Below are 22,164 nucleotides of genomic sequence, written 5' to 3' on the forward strand. Positions count from 1 at the left end.
TTTCCAGTCTTTATTCATGAGGAATGGAAGAGTATCTACTTAGATGATTTACTAGACTAATCTCCTTGATGGGAATTACAGACTGATTTAAGGAAAAGAATCTGCAGAACTGCTACATCCCGGGCTATCATGGCTAATCAACACAACTGGCCCAAGCGCCTGGTCCTTGCTTATTTACAACATGACTACTGGGCTGTCTGCGGTGTCTATCTTTAGTGCCCCTCTTGTGCCCAAACACTTTAGAAACCAAGGCATAAATAAAGACAAACATTTCTTTGAAACTGATACGTTTGTCTTTTTTCTGTGGATTCACTATGCTACGCTTTATAGGGGACGGTACATGCTCCCAAATTCTAGTCTGAAGCACAGGTCTTGAAAATTCAGGCACTCTCTAAAGATATGAAGATACATCAAGAAAGCCTGGTTTGCTTGCCATGTGAGCTCCTTCTGGATGGTTGTGATAATGGGCAAACACCTTATCCAGTGGGGGCAGGTGTTGTAGCCACATTTCTACAGTACCAGATTCCTTCTTGATTCTCTCTCATACTTTGTTTTCATCAGAGGAACTAAGTATGGATGCAGACAAGCATCTCCCACCTCTCAGTACCCTCACAGCCATAAGGCAACTTTTTTAGAAGCACTGAGAGAGAAGGAATCATGAAGGCTGACATTCTCGGATTGGGAAGACCTTATCCTTTGTTGCATCTCACACCGCTCATAGGAAGACCTTGACTTTGAGAAGAGACAATTGACTTCTGATACACGACAGAAATGTGCAGGATGAAACAGAAAGGACATTTTTTCCATTGTTTCTTCAGGAAGAAACCCTACATCAAGGAGCAGTACAAGTAACAGTATACTGTGTACCCTCATCATCCTGAGATGAGCAAATACAGGACAAAATTTTCTCAATACCTTGGCAGCAGTAGAAAGTCCAAAGGAGGTGAAGTGAAAGTGCTGTATCCACAAGCAAAAAATAAATAAATAAAAATAAATAGTAATAAATGGGAAGGTATATCAATAGTATCTGATGTTTCACTTAAAGGACATCGCAATGGTACAGCACCCTTTTCATGCTGCATTCTGTATATTTTTTCATCACCGCTAATTATATGTATTAAACTTATGCATAAACCTTACAAAACTTATTTAATTCAGACTTCTGCTCTTCCAATGCACCATTCCCTGCTTTTATGTTTTTTATAGCCCTTATACATTCATCTTGTGCTAACTCAAAATAAAGCCATTTGGGCTTGCAAGTTTCTTCACTGTACAGTCTGGACAAACCACCCAATGAAAAAGGTGCTACCACTCTGGGTAAATAAAGCTCAATCAGTTAGGGGCCTTCTGTTATACCCAAATCACTACATTTTATACAGAAGTACTGTGTGAAAAAAAGGAGATATGAGCAAGTCCACACAATACTCTGTTTAGAGATGAACATTTCTGAATGGTGGACACCACAGATAAGCGGCTATCCACATTCTGCTAGTGTCAAATGAGCGAATATATGACATGACTTCCCATATCCCTCCCTCCCAAAGTGAAAGAACTACCATATGACAACATTCGCCTCTATCCCACTGCTGTATGACCAGAACCAGAACACTACCACCTAGTTCCAGGCCAATTTCAAAAAACTAAGTTTCCACTAAACTATTCTAAATGGATGATTTTATGGAAATCTAAGTGACTTCAAAAACAGTGTAATGCAAAATTTTATATTTCTTTAATCCTGCGCAAACACCATCACTAAGGAAGCAGGTGAGAAGTAGGTTAGTGAACCTGGACAATGAGATGTTGCAGCAGTGGACTGCTTGTGTTATTAGTATCAGTGGTTTTGTCAGTTCTATAGTGCTAACCACTGTATGGTATTACAAATCACTCTTTACTGTATACAGTCTTTACTTTACCCATTTCATCCATGCACAACAGTATCACTCCTGTTCACAAATAAACTGCTGGAAAGTTGTACTGCATTCCAAATAAATTAGAAAAGCAAGTCTCAAAAAAACTCTACTTTTTAGTCTGAAGTTATACCGAATGAAGACTGTCACAAAAACTTCATAAAACATGCTTCTCACCTGTGTGGTAGAATTTTCCAGAAAACCCCAGGTTGAAAGTAAATTTTGGTACTAAAGTTCGTAGTTTGTTCTGTGTGTTCAGCAAAGCCTGAGAAATAGAGAGACAAAAAGGCTCATCAATCCATACTTTATTTTTGGGGGAAGGTGGTATCATTCAAGCAATTCTGTTACGCTAAACAAAATATAGGCAGTAATTATAAATGTAAATAATGAATCCTGCACATCACATTTCCAAAAAAAATTAAGAATCAAACATATCATGTTGTTGTAACATAGTAACAATAATAATCATAGTAATAATAATAAAACCATGTATGCATTATCCTACAAATACATTCACAAGGAAAGAATATACATTACAACAAAAGTACATATCTCAGAAAATTAAAGAAGCACATACAGTTGGCAGTCAAAAAGTTCAAGTATCATGCAGTGCTGTACACTAAATTTGTGCTTTGTTTTTAGGGCAGAATATGTTTATTTTCAACATTTTAAACAACTTCAACAAAACAGCAGCAACTGAAACTGCTATTACAAAATGGCATTTCATACCAGATAGTTGTAAACCAACAACAAACCAAAGTACACAGAATATAAAAAACAAAACAATTACTTACAGAATTTGACAATAGATCATTTCAAAAAAGTACTGCTGTATATGTAAGCACACCACAACAGCAGATGCTCGAGTGATCCGTGGAGCCTTCTTCAGGAATGTGTCAACCCAACTTAAGCTACAAATGCTTACCTCTTGCGCAGGATATAACAGCCAGACAATTTCAAAAGCTTCAGGACACCTTCCACGTACCCAAACAGTCAGTTCAAACTAAACTGACAAAATGACTAGTTTGGGCACAAAGCCCTTTAGAACTTTCAAGCCTCCCAAAAAATGGAAGCTTAGCCATGAGAGGACATTGATAGGAAAAGAAAAACATCTATTCACACCCTAGCTTAAAAAACACACTAAAAACAAGGGGAATGAAGCGAAGGAGTGGTTAATACAGCAGTGATCATTCAGACATCTACTGTGATAGTAAATTTACGTAAACAGCTGTACCATGTTCTTCATAATGATCACAGTTGCAGTAGCCTAAACTATAAGGGCAAACTACCATAGAAAGGGGAATGACCTAGGAGGACCTGGAGAATGGTTCTAGCAAAGCTTGTCCTAGACCTGAAAAGGAATCTAGTTTATATTGCTTTGTGAAAGTATGCATAGAAGACCCAGTTGCTGCTTCTAGAGTCCAACCCTTTCCAAAAGGCCACACATGAAGCTAAGGCTCTGGTAGTGTGTGTCTTGACCTGCCTGGAACAGTTTTGTTAAGGACAGGGAATAACAAAGGGTAATGACCTGAGACAACCTTTGGAAATAGTCTGCTTTGACACAAGAAATGGACAACTGACTGAAAGTTCTGGAAGATTTTGTTATGTCATGGTAGCACTACAGTTTTGCATGAACTTCTAAAACTTGAAGTATCCATTCTCTCTCATTTTTAGGTTCTGGAAATAAAAGAGGGAGCTGGACAGTCTGGCTTAGAGTAAACCTAGATATCAGTTTAGTCATAAAAGAAGGATTAATTCTCAAAGAAACCATATTTTTGTGGAAAGCAAGATACGTCTGACCCACCACAAGATCCTGCAACTTGAATACTCCTCTTGTAGAGGCCAGAACAATCGGTAAAACTGTTTTCTATTTTAAGAACAGTTAGCCATATGAGCTGGTTCAAATAGAGCAAATGGTAGTTTCTCTTACACAAAATTAGAGGAGCCACCAATTTTCTGGAACGCTTCTTATGTAGCAACCCTTTCAAAAACATTTTGACATGAGAATGCATTAAAAGAAGGGGATCCATGGGCAGACAAGGTAAAATGGCAGACAAATGAACCTTGACAGAGGAGGAAGACAGGCTATAGGACAGTAACGTACAAAAATTGTAAAACTAGAGAAACACTAGTCCTGAATGGTGCTGGTTGTTTTGTTGGCATCAATTAGAAAACCTTCTCCATTTGCTTAACTCATTACATCCTAGTGACACCTCTGGGTCCATCTTCAGTTACTGCTTACTGGTGCCTGTAGGCATCAAATACTGCTTGCTCATATTTGCATCAATAATTTCAAAACCATGCTATGTACAAGGTTTTAAAAGATTTCATCTTAAAGCTTAAACAATGGCAAACTCAGCTGCATTAATATTTGATCTCTGTCTAGTTCAGATAAACAGATATTAACTGTTGCTTTTATGATATTAATTTATATAGATATATTTTTCGCATTTTTTCTAAATATCTCAACAACCAAGTAACACAGACAAATTCCTTAGCCTCATAGGAAAGCTCTCAGCTAGATGAATAAAATTCTGCTGACAGAATGTGTGTAACTTGAGTGGTTGTAATGTTGAAAGTAGAGACCTTAAAGACCCAATGGGAGAGAAGGGGTGGGAACTATAAGGGAAAAGAGATTGGTAAGAAAGGCACACCCCAACCCCAAAGGATGACGGCGAGAAAAGGAGAGAGAGAAAACTTTCCGCAACAATGAAGACATTCGAACATCTACATTTATGCTAAGTAGACACAACTGTACTACATTTGTGTTTCACTGTGGCAGAAACAACAACATGGGAAAATTCCCAAAGCTGAAAGGGGAGGGGAGATGGAAAGCAATTTAGCAGAGGCTAGGATGCCCTACAAGACTGCCAAAGCAAAGTCAGTTCTTGTCCTGAAGAATAAAGGAAAGGTTGTAATGTTTTTTAAAGGTGCAAACAGAGGACAAAATAGTAGATGTAGCTGTGGTAAAATGGGATCTGATAAATTCAAGAGTCAGCTTTCCGCTGTGTTCACAGCAAAAAGCAATACAGTTAGAAATCCACTCTGAACTGGTCTATTTGCTGACAGGATTTCCCAATCTGTTGTTTGCAAAGGCTTCAATAGGTTGGTTGGACTTTCTGAATGACTTGGTCCTGCCCAGACAGAACCAGAGTTGCCTGTGAACACCTAGTGAGTGCAGGAAACGATACATCCTCCCTGATTTTAAGGGTAAGGAAAGAGGGCAGGAGTGTGTATGGACTGGTTTAAAAAAAGCTTCAAAACCACTTTAGATATGAAAGGTAAGTCCTGAGGGTGACTCTGTCCAAGTAGTTTGTTCCATGGTCAAGCTGAAAATAATACTCATTTCCAGGGGAAGCTAAAGCAGCAACAGTTAATATAACAGAAAAATCACAAAAAGTAACGTTCCCTCCAAAAACACAGTACAGAGCTTTCCCCAGCCCCAAAAAGCAAAACAAAATTTCAACACAGATAAAGTAGTTTTTAACAACCTTTTTACTACAAAGTAAAAAAGTTTAGAGGCACACAAAAGTAACATGACGGCCAATACATATAATTTTAAGTAGCTTTAAAATAGCTGTTTATCCCAAAAGCTTAGCTTAAAAGCAAAAAAAAGTAATGTGGAAGTTTTTTTTTTTTTTTTTTTTTTGCTGAAGGGACCTTATCTGCTCAGCAATGAAACAACATGAGCTGACAGTCATTCCTCAAAAGCCTGCAAAAGAACATGCTTCTCAGTAGCAGGAAAGCTCTGACAGACTTGGAGCCCATACGAGAGTCAGCTCAGCTTGATCTAACAGTTTGGGAGTGTGGAAGGTGCCCTAAAGCTTTGGAAGCGGACTAGCTTGTTATATCCTATGCAAGCAATAACTCCATATAGCTTAGGCTACTGCATCAGTAATCAGTAGTAACTACATTTTGTCTTGCCCACAAAAGTAATGCCATGCATATTTCAGTAACATTTTGAACCATGTTGTACTTTGCAACTTAAATATAATTTTTTAAGTTTCAAAGCATTTATGAACTTCCTTACAGCATTCACAGAATGTAATAATATATAGTAATCCTCTCTGTTTATTTACTTAATTTATTTATTTATTTCTTGCTTACTTGACAAATAATAAAAAATATTGATACTCTACTTTTAATAATACCAGTGGCTTTGGGAAAGCCACTTAACATTTAGCAGAGCTGAACAACAAAGTGGCCATTTTTTTTTCTGAATGCATCTGTTCAGATCTTAAAGATGATGCACACCAACAAAATCAAAGAAAATATTAATGTTTTCTATTACAGGGAGATGACTGGTTTTAGTTACTTTAACAGAACTTAAATAGTATTGATAAAGATGAATAAGAACTACTAATAGTTTTTAGAGTTAAAGGAATAGCATGAAAGACTTGACTACTTTCTGAAACAAAAGAAGAATATTTGGGTTATGCTGTTAAGTTTTAGGTTGAAACACAACAACATTTTTATTCAACTGGGGGTTCAATCTGTCTTCTTAAAGAAAATGTCATTACTTTAAACAATGTATAAACATGTAAAAAAAAAAAAAAAATATATATATATATATATATATATATACATATACACACACATGCATATATATATATATATATATATATATATATGCAAATACACACAGTGTATATATATATATATATATATATATATATATATATATATATATATATATATATATATATACTGTAGTGATTTAAATATTTTTAAAAAATTTTTTGAAACTATAAATTTAACACATTGAAGATTTATTACATACAAATGTCAAATCTACCCTTCTTTTAAAATCCAGTTTGAGTTCTTCCCAAATTTTTTATAAGTGTACTTCTTTGTAATTCATGTTATTTTGAAAAAATAAAAATAAATAACTGTACCCAGGGATTTTCTTGAATATGCAACCTTTGTGGGGCCAGGTCTACAGAATTCAGACATTTACATAAATTATCCAAGGAAAATTGTAGGGGTCTAATGTTAGTTTCTAATTTGATCCCACTGCAAACTATTGATAATTTCTCTATGATATAGATCATTGCATTGTCCACAAATCTGATCACTTATATTACACTAGTGTTTACTTTAGAAAAATTAAGTTGGATTGTAGCAGATATAGTAGTAAAGGCTCTAAACATGGGTTTGGTGGACAGTGGACATACCTGCCTTGACTCGGTTCTAATATTCATGGAGAATGAATGTAACTGATAAACTGTGTTGACAGATTTCTGTATAAAATGCCTAGAGTCCTAAAAAAGTCAGATGGAAATTAAAAGTACTTGGATACCTGGAATGAAAATGTGAAATAATTTGGACAAATGCTATTGAACCATCTAGTCCTAACAGAAACATAGTGTTCTAGTTTTTAATCTTTACAAATATCACTGATTTAGGTGCCAGTATATGGTCAATCTGTCATAATGGCATAAAATCTGATCCTAAAGTTTTACCATTTCAGTAACAGCTAAGTCCATACAATCTACTCGTGTCTGTAGTTTCTAATATTTCCCAAGTCTGCAGCTGCAATTAGGTTTGGTAACAATGCACCACAAGTGGTCGGTAGGCTAGTACACACCTATGAACATATAAAACTGATTAAATATTTGCATGTATATGTTCATGAAACAAACTTTCAATAGGACATGATTAATATTTTTTTTAAATGTTTTATAAAATGGCATGTACTAATCTAAGCCAACAGCTTTGCTAGAATAACCTCTTGAGTAATTTCAAGCACTTAAATTATCCTGATACTTCTTTGGCACCATGGGTGACTATTTTAAGTAGTCATCAACCATCTCTTATCACTGATCATCTTATTACAAATTTCCTGAAAGTACTTTGAAAAAAAGCTTAATATTCTTCGTTTTATATAAATGTGGATATGACGATGTGAGGTATTGCCACCTGTGCCAGGAAGAATAGGACAGTGCATGTGTAACATATGTCAGCGTAGTTAGCAGGAGTTTTGTAAATAATTTTGTGCCATTTGTCCATCACACTGACTTGTACAGATGCTTGGGTTAAAAATGCATCAGCAGTGTTATTATAACTGATTAAATGTTTATGTTTAAACAAAGGATTCTGGAAGGGAAGAGCAGAGATTTTTGAAATTGTTCTACAATTTTCAAATACTGCAACAGATCTTAGCAAAGCTCAAAATGTGTACTGTACCTCAGTCAGGTGATCAAATGTGATGTTATTCTATAACTAGTACTGAGAGGATGGAACTCACAAAGCAGCTTCTTTTGTTTCATTTTCTTTGGAACCCGATATAAAAATCTTAACCAGTTATCACAGTTCAGTTAGTTGAGTTCAGTTTAGTCAGTCTGTTAGAAGCTCATCACCTTGCCTTGTGGAAGTAAGCATCTCAACATCTAATCTTGCCTTGCTGTATTGAGTTAGCTAGGGAACGGTTACTCTTTAGACAGAAAATATAGTGAGATCAGTTAAGTAGTGCTTTTCTGCATCTGTTTGAACCTGTCCAATTGTGTTATTTTTATTTCTCCTGTGATTGAAACTCTGATGTTTATTGTACTTTGATATTTAGATTCTCATGTTTTCTATTTTATTAAATATTTTTATATCTTTCATTGTGGCTGGTCTTTTAGAGAAAACTTTTAACGTCTTTAGAGTACCTGTGCTTATTTTAGTGATGCCTTGGCCATTCCAAAAAGCCTGGCTGCTTTGGTTACACTCTACCATGTATGTTAGTATTGATTTTACTCAGTACAATTGGATACACTTGTAAGAGCCTTGGGAGTGGTTGACTAGTGGCAACGAGCAAGTGAGTCTGCACGATTTTTTGCAGGGGGTGCAAACCCAGAGCCACGCCCACACAGCCCCACCCCTCTGCCCATGCAGCCCCACCCCCTCCACCCAAGCAGCCATTCCAGTGTCCCATTACTTGGCTATTTCTCCCCATTTGTCATAGACACTGTTCAAATCTCTCAGTGTGCATACCATTTTATGCTTTACTTCTACAATGATTACAGATATTTGGATTTCATTTACAACTTTTATTTAAAATTTTACAGCATAAACACTTATAGACATTTACTAAACCTAAACAAAGCAATAGTCTTACAATGAAAACAGACTTAGCATTAAAACTTTACCTTTGAAACCCACATTCACTGAAACCCACATTCAAAGAAAATGCATCTACCCAGTGGCAGAGTAAGTTTACCTTTGGGCTGTTTTCAAATCATAGCCTCATTGCACACATTTTTAGAACCATGCAATAGTTCTTTGATTCACCTTCCTGACTGTATTAATTAAACTATATAATAATTGAATTATATCCCTTGTATAATACAGCACCACTTGTTAGAGTGTGTTTTAAATTTATAGTTCTGAACATTTTTCCTTTAAGCAATGAAATAAATCATATGAACCAATAATGACAACCTGCCCAATTCAGGACATTTCAACCATAAAGGGCCATTCAAACTTCTGTCATACAGTCCATCAATATTAATCAATATGCAAAATCTCTGCAGAAGTAAAAGTCATCTGAATAATTCCACATTAAAGAGATCTGAAACCAATGAAGAGTTTGTTGCTAGAAAACTTTATATTTCAGTGTTTAATTTACAAATTCAGTGCCTGTTGCCCTTGAAGAATAAATTGCCTATGTTACATTAACTGAAATGGTAATCTGGTACATTGCAATAGGGAATGGGTGGCAAGCTGAAAAACAGGTTCATAGTTATTAGGTGCCTCATCCAAAGGAGGACATACTAAGAACTGCAGTATCATACCCCCTTAAAATAGAAATGTACATAGGTTCATAGGTAGGTACTAGGCTATCGGCCCTAGGGCCCATACAAGCCTAGCCAAAAAATGTACCCTGGCTTTCGCCACCCAAGAAAATGATTTTCCTGTGCCCCTGTCGAGCAGAGCCACAGAAGTGATCCCCGGGGTGAATTTCCCATTTCCCATCCAATCATCAAGATATTTCTTGAAGAGAGCTAATGAGAAGCTCTGTTTGACATAGATAGGTAGTCTGTTCCAGAGTATGGGAAGTCTCAGGGACAGGAATCTATCCCTCCAGCATGTTCTGTTTATTGTGGTGACAAGGTTTAGGTCCCTAGAGTGTGTAGCTTGGAGGGACTGGGATTTCTTTAAGTGGAGCATGTCCAACAACTCTGGGTTTGACATAGCTTTGTATGTTAGGCAGAGATCGCTCCTGAGTAGGCGATATGCGATGGAGGAAATCTGTAGTTTTTTGAGATGGTCTGCATACGGCATCTGTTTGAGGCCAGTAATCCTCTTTGTGAGGTATTTCTGTGGTCTTTCCAGTTGTTGTAGATGTCTTGTGAGGTACATACCAAAAGGGGCGTTGTACTCTATAATGGGTCTAATGAGTGATGAGTAGAGGGGAACAATGACCTCTTTATTTCTGGACAAGAATCCTTTTGTGATGAGATGAGCCACGTAGAAGGATTTCCTGACCACTGTGGCGATGTGATTATCAAAGGAAAGACTACTGTCCACCTGTGTCCCAAAGTCTCTTATCACATTTTCGGCATTAAGTAGACTACCAGCTATGTGGTAGTTCATGGGTACAGAGTTTTTACCAAAGGGGATGACAATACACTTTTTGGCATTGAGCTTCAGGCCATGGCTTTGACACCAGGTATCTGTCTCAGTGAGGCCCTTTTGCAGTTTGTCCACATTGTTAGGAGTTTCGATTATGGCTCCTAGTTTGCAGTAATCTGCAAACTTTGTTAGCTAAAGACCTTCTGCGTTGGCCTGCACTTCAGAGAAGTAGATACCAAACAGGAGAGGACCCAGGACTGAACCTGTGGTACTCCACTTGTCACTGGTCTGATGTCGGATTTGGAATCCGCTACTTTCACAGTGTGGGTTCTGTCCGTGAGCCAGTTGGCAACCCATCTTGTGACATAGGGATTTATACCTAGTTTAGTGAGCTTATCTATAATTCCAGAGTGGGGGATAGTGTTGAAAGCCTTGGCGAGATCTAGATAAGCTGTGTGAACCATTTTACCCTCTTCTATGGCTTTGGTGACTGCTTCAAAGAAGTCAATCAGGTTTAGGAGACATGATCTGTCTTTTACAAATCCAAACTGGGTAGGGTCCAGAGTTTGGAGATTACCAATGTCTTTGTTTATGAGTTCCACAATGATACGTTCCATGGCCTTGCAGACCAGGCTTGTCAGGCTAATGGGGCGGTAGTTCCCGGGGTCCGTCGTGGCTCCCCCTCTGTGGAGTGAGATAACCATTGCGGTGCGCCATTCAGTGGGTACAAAGCCTGAGGTGAGGCTATGATTGAACAAGGTACTTAGGTAGGGTGCCAGTTCATTCTGTAGTTCGTGTAGAACGCAGCCTGGGATATTGTCAGGTCCCATGGATGCTGTGTTCTTGGCTTTGGAGAGTGTGCTTTTTACCTGTGCAGCCGTGATTATAGGAACTTTGCATTCTTCCGGTATAGAGATGGGCCCTCTAGGGGGTGAGAGGGGGGTAAAGTTAGCACTGAACCTATCTGCTAGGATGTTGGCAATATCAGTTGGTTCTGTATATTTAGTGCCATTGTGCTGTAACTCAGAGCAGATCTGAGTGTTCCCATTTAGATTCTTGACATAGCATGCTGTAGGAATAGAACCTACAGCTGTTTGCATCAAGATGCAAGTATGCTACCTGATGTGCTAACACTGCTTTAAAATTCTAAACCACAATAAGGATACCATTTGCTAAACAAAACAGTTGCACATTTTTAAGCAGCAGTAACCTTTGCTTCCCTTGAAACTCACAATTCCATGAAAATAAATTCCACCGGTTATATCTAACTAGGGCATCTCTCTCTGTGAGACACACACACACACACACAGACACACACAGACACACACAGACACACACAGACACACACAGACACTGCAAAAAATCTGGACAAAGCCTAAAATAAACAGGGACAGATTATAAATATTGCTTTCATGAACTTATAAAATTGCTAGAATAACATGATTTGTGTTGGTATGCATTTTTCTAAAGGATATGATGTCTAAAACTATTTAGCAACTTCTATCCTTTTAAGGAGCAATATGGTGCAAACATCTGGACATTCTGCAAAAACCTGGACAGCTGAGGGGTATGCTACCTCCCTTAGAGATTTTGTCAAACTGTCCTCCTTTCCACATATTTTTACAATGTTTACTCATTCCAGCCTTGACAATGTATATAAACAGATTTTGTCAAAGTTACAACAACTTTAAACTCTGTGTGAACTTGGTGTTTGTTTTTTTTTTTTTTTTGACAGAAAGGTATAAAGGAACTCATGGTTATGTATACAGTTGAATCTCTCTGTATTGAAGTACTCCCTACCATGATGTTGCTTTAATAAACAGTGTATTTGCATTCAGAAACTTTTACAGTTTTTATACTGAAATTTATAGCTACATGAATTACAAAATAACCAATTTCCTTTTGAGAGCCTAAGCTAAAAAGTCCACTCCTTACAAGCACTCCTTCCCCTGGAAACCATCTATATATGCATTATGACAGAGACCTAGTTCAAGACCGATGACAGCACTCCTTTTTTTCAATAACTGCCACAAGTTCAGGCCTACCACCTTAGATGAAAAGGTGATGGGGTCTACATATTCTTAAAGAACAATTCATCTCCAGACTTTCTAGGTGAGATAATGATGTGGAATTCCTCTACATCCAACTTAGCATTAACAAAACTCCTTACTGTGTCATACCTAACTATAGGTCCCCTCTATGTACCTCATCAGTCCATATCTCCTACCTAATATGGTGTCCCTATGCATTAAGCCAACACCATTATTCTGGGAGACTTCAATCATCTACTCCTCCATTAACTGAGAAAATTGTATATCCTTGAGTATGTACTCCCAGACAGTTCTGGATTTCATCAATACAGGATAGCTGGATCAGTTAGTCTGTACCCAAACAAGAGTGATAAAATCCTGGACTTGGTCCTTAAAAATATGGGACAACTTTGGTGTCCACCAACTGCCACTTTCTCCCTGGTTAAACTGGACCACAAAATCAGTCACATTCATTAGAAGACTGAAGCCAAAAGCATCGTCCAATACCTCTGTTTTCAGAGATTATGCTAAAATTAATCTACTAAAACTAAGTGATGGCCTGAATTATGTGGAATCCTTTACTGTCAAATCCTATGCACATGCAAATAGCTGCATAGACACATCTATCCCCCTCTGAAGTAAATAGAAAGCCACATTTAAGAATAATTTAATTTAGTCGAACCCAAATATAAACAGGCTCTGTAATAAAAGAAAACATATTGTCTGCAAAAATAAATTTAACTCTCAAGATGCTAAAGACACTCTTGATAAACTTAATAAGGAGCTTGTTACCTTGATCAAATCAATGAAAGCCAGATACAGGGTAAAAAAATAACCAACTAGGTGAAGGGTAACCAGAAAGCCTTCTTTAACTATGTTAGAAACCTCAGAAACAATTTGCAGCACTGCACAGAAATAAGAGTAAATGATTTAGTTCTATTTATTTTTTGTAGGACAAAAACAAACAGTCAGCTACTAAATCAAAGACGGGCTAGCTTGACTGAAGCTGAAAGGATCTTGTCTAATTCAGAACCCAGCTAGTGACAAATAGAATTTTCCTAAGATGGATACACAGACACAAATGCATTCGCATTTCTACACAACATGTCTGCAGTCCGTCTTTGCTTATCCTTATTTTCCCTGGACCATGGTAAATGTAATGAAACCTAATGCAAATCCTTCACTTCACTACAAGTTCCCTTTAAAACCTGTTACTACTAAGCCTTTAAAGACCCCCCCCCTGCCAAATTACTAACTGGAGGACCAAGCTCAAGGACAGCTTCTTTTTGACTTTAGGATAGCAACACCTTTTATGACAATGCCTTCAGCCCATATTTTTAATTTATCCTTAACCTTCTGATGTCAGTTTTGACATGCTGCAAGAGAAATCTAACTTGCTCCTCTTCCCTAGGCTGCTGCTTGTTGAGTCCAGTGAACCTTCTCCACTTTTATAACTTATATCTTCCTCCAAAGACCTTAGGGTAAACTGCATATGCCCACTGCACAGGCTTAAAAAAATATACTAGTAGTAATGACTCCTGTCATTCTGAGCATTGGCGCAGAAATGGTGTCAATAAACTCGGTGCTTTATCAAGTAACTATCTTTGCAGTAGAGTGACAGGTACCAACCTGCAGATAGGGAAGATAATATTATAGTAAATTATTGCTCTGCAAGCATCAGCTGCACATTTCTTGGCACATCCGGGACACTTATTTTCTGCAGTTTACCGCCATCAGTCACAAACTAACCACAATGACACAGAAAGCCATGGCCACATTATGTACTTTGCATAGTGCACCACCGAGCATTGGGTTTGCACGATAGTTGGCAAAGTGTGTTTGCGCATGTGAGGCTCACATTTCTACTGCTTTTCCGTTTGTGTATAGTCAAGCAGTACCCAAATGCCAAGCTCATAGGATATTAGGATATTACTTTGGGATATATCTGCACAGGGAACTACATTTCTTTGATAAGGTATGCTTGCATTTTTCATTAAGAAAAATCTGTTTATATATATATATATATATATATATATATGTGTGTGTGTGTGTGTGCTTGTGCGCATTAGCAAATGCTACTTTTATCTGTATACATTTCTTAGCAGTGTATTGATGGCATGGGCAGGTTTGTCAGGGCATTTCAGTTTCTCAGATGCACAGCCTTATTAACTGTCATCACAAGTGCTAATGTTACAAATGCTTTTCTGTGTACACTCTTCTCTTGTTATTTCCATGGAATGTAAATGTGAAGAAACACAATGTACACAATCCAGCAAGAGTTGTAATGAAAAGTCCAATGGCAAATAATAACAACTCTGAAATATAAAAATGATGCAAAAGGTCTTCTTCTTCTTTTGGCTTTTCCCGGTTAGGGGTCACCACAGCAGATCACCTGTCTGCTCATGATTGGCAGTGGAGTTTTGCGGTGTCGACTTGCCAGCTCGGCACCCAACCTTTCACAGAAGGCACACACGTACACACACCTAGGGCCAATTTAGAGTGTCCAATCCACCTACAGCATGTCTTTGGGATGTGGGAGGAAACCGGAGCACCCGGAGGAAACCCATGAGACCACAGGGAGGACATGCAGACTCTGCACAGAAGACACCCCAGCCGAGGATCGAACCAGAGAACCTCTTGCTGTGAGGCGGCAACGTTAACCGCTGCACCACCGTGGTATGAAACAAATTTAATGTAGCAATAAAAACAACAAGGCTTTTGAGTAAAAAAAAAAATCTTCTTCAGTGCTCAATACAAAAATAAGGTTCATAGATGCCTTTATACATCTCAAAAACAACTCATCCAATAAAAATGCAGCCACAATAAAATAATTCTTTAATCAATTATACAAATGAATGATGTAAGCAAAATATTACACGCAAAGAGACCTCTTCTTAAGGACAGGCTTAATATTCACCGTTTCATTAAGCCCTGGGTGTGCATCCACATGAAAATAATGTATCCATTTATATATTCAACATGTTCAGTGTTTAGAACAATATTCCCTCCTCTATGACTATCTTCAATAACTCTGATGACTTTAAAGTTAAAACTATGTATGTCTTTATGTTCATCTTGCATATTTATAACATGTTTATAGCAACAGCATTGCTTTCAGTCCTTCAACACATGTCAGATAAATGAAATGCTATTCTTTCCTTTAGCATTCTGCTGGTTTTACAAATATAAAATGATGAACATTTTTCACCAGTCGCTAACAGACAACATTCTTTGTTTTACAAGTAGCAAAGGTCTGAAAGCAAAAAATTATTTTTGTGACTGGATTGTGGTGTATTCAATGGACTGTGTTGTCTTGCCTTAGCTAGTGCTCTTTGGGGGCGGGGGAAAGTGCATGACGCAAGGGCGTGAGACAGGAAGTTGTTGTGTACTGTATGTATGCTGGCCGGTCAATAAAGTTTGGAGTTGGTACCAACTGCACACAGTTGTCCCGCGTCTTCTTTCTATGGTAAAAGAATACGACATGGTGTCAGAAGTGCTGTGTGGCTGTGCCTGGGCGTGCTGACCTCTTGCTGAAGATCGTACGAGTGGCCAAGTGACGTGGAGAGCGGACATGTCGGACGACGAGAATGGTCGGCAGCCACGTGCTAGAATCAACATGGCGGCTAGTGCTCCCAATGCTACATTCAGTATTCAGCCGCCAGAGCCCTTTGACTTCTCCAAACCCCACGAATGGACACGATGGATTCGCCGGTTTGAACGGTTCCGGCAGGCCAGTAATTTATCTTCCAACCCAGAGGGGAACCAGGTGAACACCCTGATATACTGTATGGGCGATGAGGCCGACGATGTCTTGAGAGGCCTCAAGCTAACCGAGGCAGAGCATCAGGAGTATGCCAAAGTGAAGGAGGGTTTCGAAAGATTTTTTATTGTCAAAAAGAACATTGTTTACAAACGTGCACGATTTAACATGCGAAAACAAGAACTGAACGAGACTGTTGATGGTTTTGTTACTGCCCTGCATGCTTTAGCCGAACATTGCAGTTATGGGACGCTGCACGACGAGCTTATAAGGGATAGAATTGTTGTGGGCTTAGCAGACACCAGACTGTCCGAGCGGATGCAGATGGAGAAAGAGTTGGACTTAGAGAGAGCTGTAAATATGGCCAGACAGTCGGAGGAGGTCAAGAAGCAGCAAACGGCCTTGCGGTGCGACAGTACCGCCCTGCAGTATAACGTGAATGCTGTGCAGACACCACTGGACGCCAGGCGCAGGCCAGAGGCCTCGAAAAGTTGGGGTAAGCCTTTGGCACCGATTTTTCAGCGCCAGACGCAAAAGAGTAAAGACGCCCCGAGCTCGCAGTGTTACAGGTGTGGGGGGCCATTTCACCATAGACTCCTATGCCCGGCGATTGCTGCAAGATGTCGCTCGTGTGGGAAGAAGGGCCACTACCAGCGGGTCTGCCGACAGTTCAAGGCGGTGCAGAGTATTGAGGAAGACAAGGAGCCGGGTGAGCGTGAAGAACAGGGGTTCTTCCTTGGTTCTGTCTCCTCCGGGAACCATTCCTGGATTGTGGAGGTGAAAATACAGGGCACACCTATGACTTTCAAGCTTGACACGGGGGCGGATGTTACTGTTATCTCCAAGTCAGACCTGCACATCTTGTTCAGTGGAAAGAATGCTCCTGTGCTCCAGCAGCCGGAGAAACCCTTGTTGGGTCCTGGAGGGATGCCACTGGAGGTTACAGGATCCTTGGAGCTTCAGCTTGGCTATGGACAAAGACAGACATGTGAGAAAGTGTACGTTGTAAAGGACTCGTGATGCCGCTTTTAGGCCTTCCTGCTATTCTGGGGCTGGGCCTCCTGAAACGTGTTGATGCTATCACCATGGAGTCTTTGAAGACCTCATACCCGGACTTATGCTCTGGGTTGGGGGTAGTGCAGCGAAGGTACCACATAAAGCTTCAGCCAAAGGCGGTGCCATACTCTCTGAAGACTCCCAGGAGGATACCACTGCCATTGATGGGGAAAGTGAAAGAGGAGTTAATGAGGATGGAGGCGCTGGGTGTCGTTACCAGAATGGAAGAACCTACTGATTGGTGTGCAGGCATGGTGGTAGTCCCAAAGAAAGACAGTAACAGACTGAGACTATGTGTAGACTACACTAAGCTAAATGAATACGTATGCAGGGAAAGGTTCTTGCTGCCCTCGGTTGAGCAGAGTCTTGGGATGCTCGCTGGGGCGAAGGTGTTTAGCAAACTGGATGCAAATATGGGATTTTGGCAAATTCCTTTGTCAGAGGAGTCGGCCGCGCTTACCACATTCATAACCCCTTTTGGGCGTTTCCGCTTCAATCGCCTTCCCTTTGGCATTAATTCTGCACCAACACTTTCAACGCATGATGGCAGAGGTCATTGAAGGCTTAGAGGGTGTGATTTGTCACATGGACGATGTGTTGGTCTGGGGGCGTTGCCAGGAGGAGCACGATGCCCGGCTTCACGCGGTATTAAAGAGACTGGAAGAAGCAGGTATTACGTTGAATGTAGGGAAATGTGACCTGTCGAGGGGCACAGTGACTTTCTTGGGCCATGTCATTACGAATGCTGGTATAAGCCCGGACCCAAGGAGGACCGCGTCCATCACGGAGATGGCGGCACCTGCTACAGTAGGAGAACTTAGGAGTTTCCTGGGCATGGTGAATCAGGTGGGGAAGTTCATCCCTCATTTGGCTGAGAGGGACAGAGCTTTGAGAGACTTATTATCAAAAAGGAACAGCTGGTACTGGGGTGGGGACCAGGAAAAGGCATTCAAGGACTTAAAAGAGGCAATCACCTCACCTCCAGTTTTGGCTGTGTATGACCCGGAGAGGGATACGAAGGTTTCCGCGGATGCTTCTTCCTTTGGGTTAGGGAGTGTGTTGCAGCAACAATGGGAGGACGGCTGGAGACCCGTGGCATATGCATCAAGGTCACTCTCACCCACAGAGCAACGATACGCACAGGTTGAGAAAGAGGCCCTAGCGTCTACCTGGGCATGTGAACGCCGAGATTACCTATTAGGCAAATCGTTCTGTCTAGAGACTGATCACAAACCCCTGGTTTCATTGCTGGGAGGTCAGGCGCTAGATCTTCTACCGCCCAGAATCCAACGCTTTAGGATGAGATTGATGCAGTTCTCATACACGGTGCAGTACGCTCCAGGGAAATCACTGTGGGTGGCAGATGCCCTGTCACGTTCTCCACTTAAAACCAAGCTAACCCCGGAGGAAACGGAGTTAATGGAGGACACGGATATTTACGTGAACAGTATTGTGGAAAACATGCAGGTGAAGCCATCCTTCCTCCAAACACTATGGGAGCAGCTGAAAGCGGACAGTGTGTGTGCGCGGGTCATGGACTTGTGCAGCCAGGGGTGGCCGCTGTATGCGAACCAGGAACCCTTACTGAAGAGCTACTGGCCAGATCGGTCCACACTAACAGTGAAAGATGGGTTGCTTTTAAAAGATTCGCGCCTTGTTATCCTCTCTGCCATGCGTAATGAGGTGTTGTTGAAATTACATGAGGGACATCAAGGCATCGTGAAGTGCAAAGCCAGAGCCTGTCAGACCGTCTGGTGGCCGGGACTTAGCCAGCAGATAAATGACATGGTTTTAAGATGCAGGACGTGCATCTCAGAGAGAAGGAATCCTCCTGAGCCCCTCATCCCAACAGAATGTCCTGACCGACCATGGCAAAGAGTGGGCGCGGATTTATTTGAATTAAAAGGTCACACTTACCTCCTTGCTGTGGACTACTTATCCAGGTTTCTTGAGATCGCATTGTTGAAACATAGCAAATCCAACGAGGTCATCACCCACTTAAATCTTTCTTCGCTCGCCATGGTATCCCAGAGGTACTTGTGTCTGATAATGGACCTCAGTTTTCAGGGCAGTCTTTTGCGGCCTTTGCAACCGCTTATGGCTTCGAGCATGTCACTAGCAGCCCCAGGTTCCCGCAGAGTAACGGGAGGCAGAACGCGGTGCAGACGGTGAAGAACCTGCTAAAAAGTGCTGACCCGACATGGCTCTTTTGGCGACAGGACAACGCCACTGCAGAATGGTTATAGCCCCGCGGAACTTCTTATGGGACGACGGTTATGCGGACCTCTCTTCCGATTCATCCTTCGCAGTTGGACCCTGTGCAGCCGGACTGGAGAAGGCTCATGGGGAAAGAGGGGGAGAAGAGGGTGTATAATGGCGAAAACTACAACAGACGCCATCGGGCGAGGCCGCTGGGGGATGTGTTGCCCGTGACCAGGTGTGGGTGACAGATATGAAGACCCCAGGTACTGTAGAGCAAAACATTACTCGCCGAGGTCATTCAAGGTGGATGTGCCCCAAGGGACTGTGCGGCGAAACCGTGTGCATTTGATTCCCCTATCTGAGCCTGACTGTGAATCAAACCCTGAGTGTCCGGAAAGTGTGCTAAGTAAGACCAATGAGGCCTTGCCATTTTGCAATGGCCCTCCCCCGGAATCCCGGGCACACAGTGATGTTGTGAGGACCAGATCAGGAAGAGTTATTAACAAGCCGGACCGTTTGGATCTGTGAAGATCAGTGTATAAATAACAATGTCATTTGGGGTTTATAGTAATCAAAATGTGGCTAAGTGAGCATTTGGTGTCAATGTACCAAGTTCGTAGTGAAGTGGGAGAAACTGAATAGATCTGGGTTTTGTGTTAAGTGAAAAGGGGCCTTATGGAAAAGGAGATGTGGTGTATTCAATGGACTGTGTTGTCTTGCCTTAGCTAGTGCTCTTTGGGGGCGGGGGAAAGTGCATGACGCAAGGGCGTGAGACAGGAAGTTGTTGTGTACTGTATGTATGCTGGCCGGTCAATAAAGTTTGGAGTTGGTACCAACTGCACACAGTTGTCCCGCGTCTTCTTTCTATGGTAAAAGAATACGACAGGATGTATAAATTCAGTATTCTTACTTATATATTTACAAAACTGGCATGCATAACATGGAACTGTGCCTTTAGTGATCAGCTTACACTTAGATTGCGTCTCTAAATCCGTAAAACATAGGTGTTGCTTCAAATTACATTTCTTACATGCAAAGCTAGGTTGTAAAGCCTACAGTTTCCTTAATACTATCTGATGCACAAAGTATAGAATAATTTTGTTTAATAATATTTTTGATCTTATTTGTATGTGTATTATATTTCACACAATACCTGGATCTAAATGGGGTATTAGTAGATTAATTACTAAGTATTTAGTCGTTCACTGGTTCTGAAAAATAAGGTCTAGCTACATCTCTCTTCTGATTAATAACTTTCTGTTTGTTCACATCTAACATTTGTGGAAACTATAGAGACTAAGATTTACAGAAAGACACCAAGGTACTGGCATGGTAGGATTATGCATCCTTCTCACACTTATGAAGGCATTGTTCCTAGCCAATTTCTAAGAGTTAGCAGATTGAATACAGATATAAAGGAATGTCTTAAACAAATTAATGAAATGCAATTAGAATTTTGTGAAATGGGGATAGAATCTAGTCACAGAAGCCACAGGCAACCACAAAATCCTTTTAGTTATATGGGAAAAAGAAGAATTAACATTCAACATTGCTTCATGCTTATTTACAATGTTAACTGCACAGATTCAGTATATACCACTAACATGTTGACTATTAAATGTAGTGCCATCTTCACTCGTGTCATCTACTCCAAACCTACCCATCGCAGATGGAATTTTGCCACCAATAATCACAAGAAAAAATGTACTGAAAGTACTTTGCAAAGCAAAGAATACTATATCCACTGAGCTGAACAACATACCAGTTTTTCTAATTAATATCTCTAAGCAAGCATTGGTTGATCCTCTCCTCAAACTCTCCATCCTTAGCCAGTCAACTGGATTTCTCTTACAACGGTTTTAATATGACTTCACAACAGTGGCCCTACCTCACACTCCAGGAATCACAGAACCATTTATTTTATTTATTTAACATTTGTTGACCTGGGTAGTCTCACTAGGCTAGTGTCCTCTTTTCAGAGGAGACCCAAAGTGGGTACTGCTTTTACTAGGTCAAATTTTGATAGGGCATCATGGAGTATTCTTTAAACTTTTTGATAGGCACCATGACATCTTCTGCATTCACTAGAACTACCACCAACTAAATCAGATGAGACCTCAGTTTACTGTCTATACTGAAGGACAGCACACTCAGGAGTGCAGCACCCCTATGGTGGTGCACTACAATGGAAGTAATCCAATCATCTAGAGTGGGAATATAACACACAGCTTTCTGGTCTTCCAGTACCAAAGGCCAGTATCCACTGTTGGATACTAATATCACTAACAGACTGATCAGTCAATCAAGTCTTAAATGCAGAGCCATGAAATGTATCATCAGACACGACCTTCTGCAGTTTGGCTTTGTCGGGGGTCAATCCTATCTAATGAATCTTCAAACCTTCTTCTAGAGGGATACTCAGTCTGTTCATTGTGGACAAGCTGTCCACACAAAGTATTATGACTTTGCTAAAGCACTTGCTATCGTACCACATGCAAATATAATAAGCAAATTAAATTAACTCCAAATTGGACTATATATGGCTAGGTGGACAGCCAACTGGCTTAGAGATGGGACTCGCAATGTAAGAATTGCATGACCACTCACTGAGAACATGACGTTGACCAGTGAAGTTTCGAAGGGATCGGTTCAG

General features: G+C 40.3%; 1 protein-coding gene across 4 annotated transcripts in view; it reads right to left on the reverse strand.

Moving 5' to 3' along the window:
- Positions 1 to 22,164, reverse strand: part of NDST2 (N-deacetylase and N-sulfotransferase 2) — a 1,311,836-nt gene that overhangs the window by 551,376 nt on the left and 738,296 nt on the right. For all 4 annotated transcript variants that reach the window (XM_044056100.1, XM_044056101.1, XM_044056099.1 and 1 more), the window contains one exon: positions 2,085 to 2,172. In XM_044056100.1, coding sequence (XP_043912035.1) covers positions 2,085 to 2,172 — 88 coding nt within the window. The remainder of the gene's footprint in view (positions 1 to 2,084; positions 2,173 to 22,164) is intronic.

The sequence above is a fragment of the Protopterus annectens genome, chromosome 14.part0 (genome assembly GCF_019279795.1).
Source record: "Protopterus annectens isolate FY-2018-M chromosome 14.part0, PAN1.0, whole genome shotgun sequence".
Taxonomy (NCBI): domain Eukaryota; kingdom Metazoa; phylum Chordata; order Ceratodontiformes; family Protopteridae; genus Protopterus; species Protopterus annectens.